Consider the following 13566-nt stretch of genomic DNA (forward strand, 5'->3'; position numbering starts at 1 on the left):
TGGAGACATTGGAAATCTGTCAGGACAAGAAGTGTTGAAGTGATGTAATTTACAGAATGTAGAGATGAGCTGTGCTTGAATTGTGAAAGGATGATTGGAGCGATAGTTTGGGGCACACTCGTCATGATGGCATTCTCATAGTCTATAAGAGATCCCACGTGCACATGCAGCTTGTTTGATATATTTTGGTCGAGTTACCTTTTGATACTATAACGAGGCCTTAGCTGGAGTTGGGAAGTTTTTTTTTGTTTGTTCAGTTTGGAACTTGAAGGCACCAGTGTTGTCAACGATTGGTTCGAAAGTGGGTGCTTGGCCAGGAGTGTGTTAACACCCACAAAAACATGACCCTGTTAAATCTGTGTTTCTATTAACGGCTGGAAATACGTGGTTCATCTAGGAGACCTTTTGAAAATTCCACATAAATGTTGAGAAGCAAAGGAGCAGAAATGAAAACCTGTTGAACACTTGAAGGGAAGGGTGTTAAGTGAGAAACCAAGTCCTTGATTGTCGATGGCCTTTTCCAGGTGTGAGTAAAGATCCCCTCCTAGTCCACTACTGGGAAAACTCTGTCGGTACCCTAGTATTTAAGAATAGCCAGAAAGAACCCCAACTCTTTTTAGGGCTAAGATCTGCTATTACTGTAATTGTAGATCATTTAACCGGGATAGCACAGTCTATACTGCTGTATTAATGGACATTCCCAAATATCATCACAGAAGGCCCCACTGTCCATGCATGCAGTAAGGGGTTGTCCCTTTGCTCATCCTCCACAGCCTTTCAAGACTGAAATAAACTCTGTGCTGGTAAACAAATTGTATGAGACCCACATTGGGTGCTGCAGCAAACCATCTTAGCCTGTCTCCATTTGTCCTCTTTCAGGTCCTGTTCCTAACTCTTGTGGAGCACCTTTATTGAGCCTGGTGTATTCACCACTAAGAGGTTGTAAACTCGTGATATGCCCCCAGAACTGTACATTCCACTGAGGCTCTGCATAAAGGGGACTGAATTATTGTATAGCTAACATCTCCTCTCAATAGTTTACCAGTGTGTGCCTTAATTGCAGAAATCTGTAAAGCTGTGTGTAGAGAGGAAAGTCTAATCCACATTCTGTGCATTTGCCATCACCTCCGGGTGCAAAGAATATTTTGGCTGAGACCAATTTGGCTTTTTCTAGGCATCAGGACTTGTCAAGAAGCGCTCGAGGCCTGTATGAGGGGAGACTCGCCACAATTGGCGACTCGCTTTGTAAAATTCATCACAGAAATTAACTCCTCGATTCAATCATCCGAGCAAGTTTGAATTTTAACCTCCCTAAGTGTCATTCCCTTGGCTTTTCTGCTTTCCCTTCCCTTTACCCAATCCATCATTTTTATTGTCTTTTTTAACAGACTTGAATTCTTCTTTTCTATTTAAAATTTCATTTTCTGGATGTGCATATTGCAATGATTTTAAATAATTGTGCAATAAAAATGTTTACTTACTTACTTATGGAGCAAAAGCTATTCCTTTAGCTCATCAGACAACCTCCTGTAGTTCCTCAACGCAAACAGCACTCAGTTCGGAGACTCCAATGTGGTCTCTTGGCCTGAAGCTAGACTTAAATGCAGAGTGAGACAGCCAAGTTCCCTGTTATAGGATACTGAAAAATCTTAAAGTTGCTATTGGACAGTGCCTGGAAAATGTTAACCCAAGCCCTCACCACCACCAGCAGACTGGACTATTGAATCACCCTTTACTCAGGGATAACCAACCATTTTGCAATAAGACTTAAGACGATCAAGAACGCAGGAGCCAGACTTATCCTCAATACCACATGACAATCCAACATCACATACCACCTTGAAACTCCACTGGCTCCTGATAGCGAAGTGTGCATACTTCAAACTCCTCTTCCACACAGGCACTGCCTACCTGAATACCTGCATTAATTTTCACCAACCTTCCAGACTCCCCCACTCTGCCGTACTCTCACTAGTACCCGCCCCACGCATACTTAAAAGCAGAGTAGGGGCTGTGCCTTCTCATACCTGGCTTCTAAAGCCTGACAGAACTCCCACAACACATCAGAACCTCCTCTCTTCCAGTCTTTCTCAAGAAGCTGAATACCTGTCGCTTTTCGAGGTAATCCTGCAGGGCTGGCCTCATTCACTGACTACTAACTCCTTGATACCTTCCTTGGTGATAAGCATGCTCTAAAAACAATATTCACATAGCATAACATATAAGCCAAATTAACAGAATAGGTATCAAATCTATCAAACAGTACAAAGGTTCCTACAGATTTTCTCACAGTAGCTCCTTGCATGCAAGCATCAAGTGTGCCTCATTGTTATATTTGCTAATCATTTCTAAATTGTCAGCAAAGGGATCCAAAACATTATCATAGGTGTAGACAGGCAAACTGATGTAGGATTGTTTCACTGGCAGCACTTTTTTGTTTTTTAAGGAGCAAGGCTGGCAGAGACCTACCCCTGTTGTGGCCACTAGTGAAGGTCCCCACTGCCAGGAGAGTGCCATAGTTGTCAGATATACTTCCTTTGTTCCTACTTTGGGACCAAAGTGGTAGCAGGCTTCCTTCATTCTTTTGCTGTTAGCAGGCATGAGAGTCTGTTTTACTCTCTAACTTTAGTCCAGTCAATATCCCTATGGAGGTCATTTAGCAGGTATTGCCATTACTGTTTTTTTGTCTCTGAGTGAGAATGGGTCGATTTTCTTATCTTAATTGTGTGGGGGATTGACTCTCCGTTGTTGGTGCTTTATCAACATTATATAAGGGACCAGTGTATATCCGCACCAGCTTGACTAAATGGCAAAATCTAAACTTAGTTTTATTGTTGTGTTTCTGTTGGCAGATCTTAAATGCTGCTTACCATGTTGAAGTGACATTCCACTCTGGCTCTTCCATTTCCACACTGGTATGGGAACAGATAAAAAAGGTAAGAAAATACTTAAGCGCTGGGGAGCAATGCCGTCATCGATGGATGGAAGTTTCTCATCAGTTATATACAGGTGAACTCCCAATTGAAAATAAATTGGGCTACCTCAAAATTTACTAAATGGCATTTTCTTCACTCCGCTTTATTTAATTTTGGATCGCACTAAAATCCAATTAAAGAAAATGTTCTATATGTATTACCACTGTACATATGTTCATGTTAATTATTGTAGCTTAATGGCCAGAGCTCCTGACTTTGGAACTGGGGAACCAGGTTTGCGTCCTAGCTTTGGTTTAACATCCTGTGATTCCAGGCAAATCATTTAATCTTTCCATGCCTTAAAAAAATCTTCATCTTTGTGCGCCTGAAAAAATTAAAATGAATCTGACCCCGTTTGTAATGTAATTTGGTGCTCCTGTAAAGCACTTTAATGCCCTGAGGCCATGTTCGCATTTAATAAAACTGTGACATAAATATCACTTTGGATTGTTTTGTGGATGGTGGCAAAATTTGATATTTCTAAATGAGCGAAGTCCAGAAAGTGCAGTAATGTCTATATTAATGTTGATAAAACTAGCATTTGAACACTCAAATACTCCAGTTAAGCAAACTCTATTGAACACAGTGGAGCACCAGTAACTGTGTAGTTGTGTTGCCTGATCATTCACAAGTTCTTTCCCTGTTGCTCTCTTGCTGTCAGTGAGTGAGATCAACATCTCCTCTAGCATTCATTTGGTGACAAAAGCTAGGAGTAGATTAGTTTTTTGTTCATGTCAAGAGGCTCCTGATCATTGGTGCTTAAACAATTTTTAGAGTGGGGTCGCTGCTATCAATGTTATGTGATTGAAATCACAGGGATTGTGAATCTTCCAACCGTCACACAAATAACCAGTGTAGCAAATGTATTCAACAGGAGGGCGGTAAGGGTGTATTATGTAGCTGGTCATGCATTTTGGAGCTCAATGTTGCAAATATTTTGCTGAAGTATTGTGTGGTAATGCAACAGCATTTAGAGACAGCACATTTTCCATTGAAATGGTGACTACATTTGCGCAGACATACTAGGTCACTGATAGAACATTATAGAGTACAAATGATAATGTGTGGAAACTGGGTTTCAGCGAAAGTGCATAATTTGCGCATCACTAAAGTATCCTGATTTGTTTGACCCTATTAAGAACTTTGTTAGTAGCATGTCTAGCTGTAGATACACATGCTATGAATACTTCTGCTATCTAGTTTTGGACGTATGCAAATTGTTTTTCTTAAAGTCTTTTCGAATCATGAGGTACTGTGACTGCACCTATTGCTGGTAATACCCATGGGCATCGACTCCATTGTTATATATAGAACCAAGTCCCGTGCACACGTATAAGGGTGATGGTTTAAGTGTGAAAACCAAAATTAAAGAACTTTTCTTGCAGAAATTATGAAGGTCGACATCAGAAGTATCTTAATGGGGATTTTTATATCAATCCAGATCAATATAGAAAAAAAAACAGCCGACACGTGTTTCGTCACAACGTGGTACGATTGTGACTCTTCAGGGCTGTATTGCGGAAAAATGTCATGAAAATCCCAGTACCGGTGATAATTCCGACCCGGTAGCGACACGGGTTGCTCAAAAGTAAAGTTTAGAAAGTTACAGGTGGTCCTTCCCGGTGTCTCAATAGTTAGAGACACGAGCGAACGGACGTGTAAGTCCGTATCAAAAGGAGATCTATGCTCCTGGTTCCGGCGTGTAGAGTTTGCGTCGCTACCGGGTCGGAATTATCACCGTTACTGCGGTTTTCATGACATTTTGACATAATACAGCCCTGAAGAGTCACAATTGTACCATGTTGTGATGAAACACGTGTCAGCTGCTTTTTCTTTCTGTATTGATCTGGATTGATATAAAAATCCCCATTAAGATACTCCTGATGTTGACCGTCATCATTTCTGCAAGTAAAATTCTTTAATTTTGTTTTTCACACTAAAACCATCACCCTTATACGTGTGCACAGGACTTCGTTCTATATATAATAATGGAGTCGATGTCCATGGGTGTTACCAGCAATAGGTGGAGTCCCAGTACCTCATGACTCGAAAAGACTTTTCCAGGGTAATGGTCCCATTACCCTGGAAATTGAGCCGCGAACTCTACACGCCAGAACCAGGACCATAGATCTCCTTTTGATACGGACTTACACGTCCGTTCGCTCGTGTCTCTTTAACTATTGAGACACCGGGAAGGACCACCTTTAACTTTCCCGACTTTACTTTTGAGCAACCCGTGTCGCTACCGGGTCGGAATTATCACCGGTACTGCGATTTTCATGACATTTTGCCACAATACAGCCCTGAAAAGGGACAATTGTACCACGTTATGATGAAACACGTGTCGGCTGGTTTTTTCTTACTGTATTGATCTGCATTGATATAAAAATCCCCATTAAGATACTCCTGATGTTGACCTTCATAATTTCTGCAAGAAAAGTTCTTTAATTTTGGTGTTCACACTAAAACCATCACCCTTATACGTTTGCACAGGACTTGGTTCTATATTCACTGTGTAGGTCTTGACTTACACACTTGCAGGGGTTGTTTTGTTTGGGTTTGTTCCCCCTGACCGGTCAGCACCGTGCTTATTCATCTGCATCTTAGACTCCTTGCGTACTTGCTAGAGCGCCATTTCTTTCTGTCCTTAATCTAAACCCTCCACCAATACAATCCATTGTTATATAGTTTTTGTCACTGCCGTCGAGTTCAGATGTGTCCCTTTGAGATCCGGAACAATGCAGCATGGTGTTTTTACCAGATCCACTCAAATCCGTTCCTCACTGAAAGTCTGCAATCACGCATTTGGTTTCTCTTACCTCGTACTCTGTTCAACTCATTTTCGTCTCTGGGAGCACTCTTTGATGCTCGCCAGGGAACTGGCCCCCTCAGGCCTTCTTCGCAATCTTGACGTACAAAACGTTCTTGTGATGGTAATGACTCCCTTTTAGTCTGTAACCTTGGTTTATCTTTGGACAATCAAGAGGACTCCTGCGCATCCTGTCTCGCATTCCGTAATAACAGGACCCTCCAAAACCGTCAAGGTTATCTCTTCACCTCTGCCACCATGGTGCACTGCCAGCAGGAGAACACAGCAGGAGAACACCCCCTGACCTCTTTTGGGACCAAGATACCGATGGCGACCCACAGCAGGAGGTCACTGGCGGCAAGGTAGAGGAGCTCTCATCGGGCGAGAATTTCGGTTCCGACGTGGAGAAGAACGGTAGTCCAAAGTTGTGGCAGTGAGTACTACCACCCAACAGACTGTTCCTCGCCACCATTTACCTCCTCGAGAGGTCAACGCCTTGAACTCCCAAAGCACTCTGGAGGCCTCTGGGTCACCACTGCTGGAAGGCCATGGTAGGCACTGACTGGAGGGTTCAGACTTGATTCTGGCACATATTTGGATGCCGAGGATCGCCTCTAACCCTCCCCCATCCCGCTTGGCAGCTGCATTGGCTCCAGCCCCGAGATTTGCCTCGAGACCTGTTTCGGAGCAGAGTATTTCAGATTCGAAAACCAGTTTGGCGCTTCACGGGCCTCAAAAAACCAGCCCCTCTGAAGAGGGCACCAACGACACCTGCCTATTTTTCTGCCTCAGAGTATTTTTAACAGCCAGTGTTTCAGCGTCTCCTTGAGGAGCCTGACTCCAGACAACATCTCAGCCACATTCAACCTGGTACCAATCTGATCTTTTTTAAATCTCCTGACAGGCCCAAAGATTCTGTTCCTCCCTAGGGAAAATAGAATTTTGAAGTCATTCAGCAGGCCTTCAGAGCTGATGCTGAATGAGCATCTGCGCCACGACAAGGGCACTTCTCTTCCACCACTACCTTCCCCACCTGCTCCTCCTCCTCCACCCACTCCCACTTCTCCTTGTCTGCCTCCTGCATCACTAACACTAGGCCCACCTCTCCATTACCATCTGTAAACCCTATGCCACACTCACCACAGGGATCTCTTTCTTAGGGGAGTGGGGAAAGTCCAAGGTCTCCTATGACCCGTTCTGCCTGCCTTATGATACACACCCACATGTAAGGATGACTACGATGTAGAACCCCTAGCAGATAAGGACTCTGATTTGTATCTGGCTAAGCCGGCATCCCTGGATAACACCACTTCATATTGTGAAGTGCTCCATTATGTAGCCACCTACCACAAGAAGGAAACGTGCAAGCAACCTGAAGAGAAGGACTTCCTAATGGAGACACTTTCCTCCACATGATTCCAATGCAGTTCTAGCCCATGCTGAAGGGTGTACTTCGGCCCATGCATGACCTCTTTAAAGAGCCAGTAAAGGCATATGTTGTCATCCCCACAGTTGATAAAAAAATACAAGGGCTCCCACTCTGACCCCGCTTTTATCAGGGTGTGTTGATCAGATACTTACTCTATGCAGCATCCTAGGACAGTGCATTGAGTGGCAGAGATCGATATACATCAACTTCATTGTTTGTGAGAAAGCCTTTGACAGTATCCACTGGGACAGCCTCTGGCGCATACCGAGAGCCGATGGCATACAGCAGCTGATAGTTCACCTTATCAAGAGCTTATATGATCATTTGACCTGCAAGGTTGGCGATAGTGTGGTTAGCTTCGAAGTCAAGACTAGTGTGAGACATGGTTATGTGATGTCCGTGTTGCTCTAAAATCTAGTAATCGACTAGGACAATTGCGACACACCACTGAAGACCAAGCCAGAGTCATCAAATAGGCCTTAGTCTCTACAGTGGAGGAGCTTAACTATGCACATGACCTCCCCTTATTCTCTCATACACACCAGCATATGCAGGAAAAGATATCTTATCTGCAAAGCAATTGGGCCTGAAAATGACTACGAAGAAATCAGAAGTAATCCCACTCAATAGCCCAAGCCCAGCACCAATCAAGGTGAATGGAGAGGTTTTAGCCATGACTGAAAAGTTCTCCTAACTAGGCAGTGCATCAGTCATGATGTAGGGGCAGGCAGTGACGTCAAGAATAGACTAAACAAAAGCCAGGAATGCCTTCAGGATGCTGAACAATGTGTGGAGGTCACCTTACTAGAGCACCAACATCAAATGAGGCTTTACCAGAGCTGTTCTCTGTCTACACTCTTTTAAGGATCTGAATGCTGGCATATAACAAAAGGGACGTGCTGTAATTTTGATGGCATGCCATCGCCGTAGTGCCCAGTGGAATCTTGGTTTGGGATGGAATTCCATGGAGCCTAGGGAGACAGGTGGGCATGAGCAGGCGAGGGAGCTTCATGCTTGAGGCTGATAAAAATAAAGCTGCATTAAATAGCTTAGAGGAGTAGAGCAGCATCATTACAATTTGGCGATGATCGTCTGTTATGCCGTGCTTCAGCCACAGTGAGGTCGAATCCAGAGGGTAAATCACAAAATCTCCAGCCTCTTGACATTGTGCGAGGACATCACCAAACTATCCGCCTTCAACATCAATAACCTGAGAAGAATCTTGTGCAATTTCTGGTTCTAACCCATCTCCAACCAGGAACTGCTCACCAAATGCATGCAAGAAAGAAAGCATGGACACCATTGACATCAGAAAAAGATAAATATGGATAGGACACACCATCAGAAGAAAACAAGACTCCATCACAAGAACAGCTCGCCACTTGAAGGCAGGCCAACAAATAACTGTAGTCGAACTGTTTAAACATAAACGAAAACTGAACCACAGCTTGGACACTGTACAGAAACTTGACTGAGACACACCAAAGTGAAGGTCCTTAGTTGCTGCCATACATGTCAGTCGTCAAAACGGACAGTCAGTCAGTCTAGGTGGTTATGAAGGGGTTAAAAAATAAGCATATGCGAACTGTTGGTGTCAGATATGTTCTGATGGGCATTTAAAAGGATACTAGTCAATCCTGATTGGCTGACCACAACCCTGAACAATATGTTGTTGCAGCCATTACAGAACTACAGAAGTAGGTATGGCAAGAACATACTGACCCCAGGGGGCCTGTGGAGGGAGGTTCCATGGGGATAGGCCTTGATTGGCTGGCCACAGCATGGACAACCTGTTATGGTAACCGTTCTAGGACTTGGACATGGTTCCCACTGAAATGCATTGTGACAAATGCCAGGTTTTGAGGGTCACAAAAAGGAGCACACATATAGGGTGATAACAGATTTTAGCCACACTAGAAATCATCTGTTGATACTAATTTTAGGAATTGTTATGTGCTTCAAGGTGATTTTACCCTATGAAAAAATGCTGACTCCCTACTGGGATTTGATGAATTATGTTTGAAAGAAAACTATTTTCTCTCATGATTACTTAAAAGACGTTATGGAAGGTGCTAGACGGTAAAATGCGAATGCATTTTCGAGAAGTACACACTATATTTCTAACCCTCGTGAGAAAAGTCTTATATTCTGAGAGAAACCTGTTCTTTCAACAGCAGCCTGTCTGCTGATTCCCCAATGTGCTACTGCAGCTGTCCATGTTCTTATAACGAGCCCCTAGAGCACTAACATTCTCTGTTCATGACAAAACTGTGGCACACTTGGAGCCATCGTGATGGAATCAAAGTTGTAAAACTTGAAGCATTTACTTTAGAAATGAACAAAAATTAGGGGATTTGTTTTGCCATAAAAATGATGGTTAGTGCATTAGAAAGCTAAAATAAAGAGCACATTTTCCAGGAGTTCTTGCATATCCTTCTCGTCCATTTCAGTAAAGCATTCCAACTTGCAGGGTGAAATATGCACTTCCAACAACATTAATAGCTACTCACGTAACTCCATAGTAATCAGCTGCAGTTTCGCCACAATGTTCTAATGAACAACTATATCACTAACGTTCTGTATTACTGACAAAAAGTGTGCCTTGCCTAAAGCCCTCTTGATGGAATCTAAGCTGTTTAAACTGAAAGCATTTCCTACTGAGGATACTGCAGAAGATTTGGAAAACTTAAGGCATTTTTTGTTAGCAAAGAAATAATGGCTCACGCTCTAGAAAGCTAAAATGAGGACATGTTTTCTCAAATATCATCCTCATCCATTTCTGTAAAACATTCTGGCATGCAAACTAAAACGTTCGCTCAACACCAGCAACAGTCTGCCAGTTGACTCCCTAGTAATCCACTGCAGCGTCAACTCAATTTGTTGGAATAGTTGCTATTGAATTTAAAGTCTATCCTGAAGACCAGGCTGATGTAAATGAGTACTCTGATGTTCATGCAGGCATGACACTAGAGGTGTCAAAATGCGAGGGGAGGTGAGGCTTTTTAGTAATCTGAGGCATGCTGTCTATTTGAAGGAGCTCCGAGCTAGTTTGAGAGGTCTACATAAGTACAGTACCCTCTTTCCACATCTGTTTACAGTGCAGCTGCTCACAGAAACAATTCTGCGGACCATAGTGACCTTCAAAAAGAAAACTTGGCACACTCTGGAGCTCTTCTTTCAATGCTTATTTTAAAATCACCAAATGTTGCCCTTCACATAATGAGACCACGCAATATGGTACAACTGAATAAAATAAAACTCATGCTGCTGCTGTTATAAATTGAAATTGAGACGTGTATGCGCTTGTACACTTCTTACATGTGATGTCGACCAGCCGGCATACAGCCAGTTGACTGAAATGTGAGAAGCAGTCTCAGGGTGCTTACGCATGAACGCTGTAATGTGAATCACATGCACACATTGTAGTAAATGATTGCTGTCATCCCACGGAGTTTAATTGCATCAATTGCATCATGTACAGCTTGAATGCCTTACTCCTGGTGAACGGACTACCAATCCCATAGTTCAGTGTGGCGGTCAAATAACAGTCACAAGATCATGGGCCGTTTCATACGAAAGTTCATTAGGGAGCTCCAGAGTGCCGGTGCCAATAGTCAAAATATTAAAGCAGAGAGCAACAAAACAGTCTGTAAATGGTCAAATTATCATAATGTACACAGTAACAAGCAGCACTCGATAACGAAGTCAAAATGAACAAAACCACGAGGTTGGATGGGATCAATCAACAAAAAATACTATTGACAAACATTCCTCACCGCCTCGGCATAGGCGTCCGCGGTGCCCAGTCACCGTAGTGCGCCAGTCTCCTGTGCAAGGCTTTTCTAGACTTGGGAACCAAGGCCCCGTACTGGCAGTTGTCAAAAACTGTCCGCTGCAGAATCCTTGCATCTCCTCTGCTGTCATCCTTGTTCCTCATCCTGGCGCACACTCCGGGGGCTCCAGTACTAGCATTCCCATACTGCTCCAAAAAACTGCGGTCAATGAACATCGCAGAGCGTTGTGGTTTCTGCAATAAGGGTGAGAACAGTCCTGCTACACTCGCAGCCTTACAGAAACCCAAGTAATTTATTTCAATGTAGAACCGGCAACCGCTATTACTAAAGACTTACCTTGTGAAAGAACTCTAAGTTCCAGGATGCAATGTGCAGACATGCCCAGCGGGCGAGATTTAAAAAACTGTTACTTTGAGTTGCGGCATCTATCTATATCTATCTATCTATCTCTATCTTTCTATCTATCTATTCCTAGATCACTCAGTCAACTATAATTTGCTTGCACCTCCGCCATGCACTGCTTTGACTTCACATATATTACATCACTCATGAAGTCACTTGAACCTTGAAAAACTCCTAAATGTGTGTTGCACTACTGCAAGGCCTACCTCTCCCATAGGATAACATTGAGTTGCCTTATTACATTTGATAAATGAGAAATTGTGTTTGACAGCAGGTAGGAAAGTCAGGTTTTGTGTCTTCTGAATTGTAATTTAAACCCCTCTTTTATTGTAAAGTCGGATTTCTTGTCCTAACCATTTGGTTTCTGCAGCCTTTTCCTGGGTCACATGATTGTATAATTGGCAGATGGCCTATGTGTATTCCTCACCGACAGCATCACAAAGGATGGCCTCTTACTTGAGGAGGGGTGTCAATGTTGTCACCTACCACACTACCACTTCAAAGGCACTGGCTCAGCTCACACCCAAAGAACTCCACACTAGGCTATTGTGCCCCTAGACACACTGGGACCAGGGCAGGGAGACAGGGAATTCCAGACACCTTTGAAGGGGGGCAGGGGGGGCTCCAGAAGCTTCTCCCACGTTAAAGTGGGCACCTGGTATAAAAAGGGAACTCTCAAACCCACTCTTTTCAGTACGCTGCTGGACCTGAGGATACTACAGAAGGGCGCCTTGCTGCTTGAGGCCTGCCCTGGTGTTTAACGAATGCGTGACCTGCACCCTTAATCCCAGGCTGAAGTGACTCCAAGGCTCAGCTGGATGACCTCTTGTTTGAGCTACACTCAGATAACAAGCTCCACATAACTCCCTGCATCTGACCTGCTGCCTGGACCTGAAATTGGACCTGCAACAAGACCTATTTGAGACCTGCTGGCCTCCGTTGTAGTGAGTCCTGATCCCTAAAAGAGGCCACCCAGGTCCTGGATCCTTGGTGTGGCATTAGTTAAGCCCTCCTTGAAGAAAAGGTGACTTCCTGAAGTTTTGGTCTCTGCACAACTGGCCTGTTCATGCCAAGATCTTGCTACCCACGCCAGCGTGAAACTTCAGACAACCCGACTTGTCGAGTTATGACTTCCAGCGACGCCGCCGTTGCGAAATCTGCCCTTTGTGCTACAGCATCGACAGCTGGCAGTGACAGCCTCCGCAAAGCTCCAGCGATGACTGTCCGCGATGCAGACAGAATCTTCATGCAACAGCAGAACACCTGTCTCACCTTACCAGAGTTATACAGGCACTGAAAAGCAGTGGACTAACCATAAATGCGGCCAAAAGCAGATTAGCAGCTCGCTCAGTAAAATATTTAGGATAACTTCTGGGAGAAGGGTATATAAAACCGCAGGAAGAAAAAATAGCAGCCATCACCTCTATCCCATTTTCCCATGCAAAGATAGAATTGAGAGCATTTCTTGGGGTTCTAGGGTATTGTAGAAGGTTTATACCCAATTTCTCACAACTGGCTTCACCCATGACCGATCTATTAAAAAAAGTGACAAAGCCCGAACAAACTGAGGCACCCCTCTCCTGCCCTTAAAAAAGCCTTTATGCAGTTAACACATTTCCTCACTTCCCGACCGGTCCTACTCAGTCCGGACTATTCGTGGCCTTTCGTGTTAAAAACGGGCGCTGGCTTGGGCGCAGTGTTATCTCAGATAGACTCCCAGGGGCACGAGAGACCTATACTGTATATAAGCCGAAAACTGTTCCCACAGTAGAAAAGATACGCTGTCATCGAAAAAGAAGCCCTCGCCATCAATTGGGCAGTAGAAACCCTTAGGTATTACTTAGAGGGCCGAGAATTCACCCTATATACAGATCATGCCCCACTAGAATGGTTGTCTAAAAATAAAGGACACAACAATACCGATTCCGGACTCCTCATCGAAAAGGAAAAGAACAAACAAATACTGATTACCTATCCATCATTCGTCATCACTGCCCACCTGGAGAGGAAGAAACCTGCAGAGGAGTCTCAAGCACAAGCACCACCCAGAAACCAACATCCACGGAGTCTCACCTGTGTTTTTCTTTATTTGCATTGTGTTTTGGAATAAATATGCCAACATAGATCCACGCATAAGACCTCCTAGCTTCTTTTTCC

At 43.9% G+C, this 13566-nt stretch overlaps 1 protein-coding gene across 1 annotated transcript in view; it reads left to right on the top strand.

The window, feature by feature from the left end:
- DSTYK (dual serine/threonine and tyrosine protein kinase) overlaps nucleotides 1-13566 on the top strand; it is a 434762-nt gene that overhangs the window by 281183 nt on the left and 140013 nt on the right. The window contains exon 5 of the mRNA XM_078644627.1: nucleotides 2853-2936. Within this exon, the coding sequence (XP_078500753.1) occupies nucleotides 2853-2936 (84 nt within the window). The remainder of the gene's footprint in view (nucleotides 1-2852; nucleotides 2937-13566) is intronic.

Source organism: Lissotriton helveticus, chromosome 5_1, assembly GCF_964261635.1.
Source record: "Lissotriton helveticus chromosome 5_1, aLisHel1.1, whole genome shotgun sequence".
In the NCBI taxonomy this organism is placed as follows: domain Eukaryota; kingdom Metazoa; phylum Chordata; class Amphibia; order Caudata; family Salamandridae; genus Lissotriton; species Lissotriton helveticus.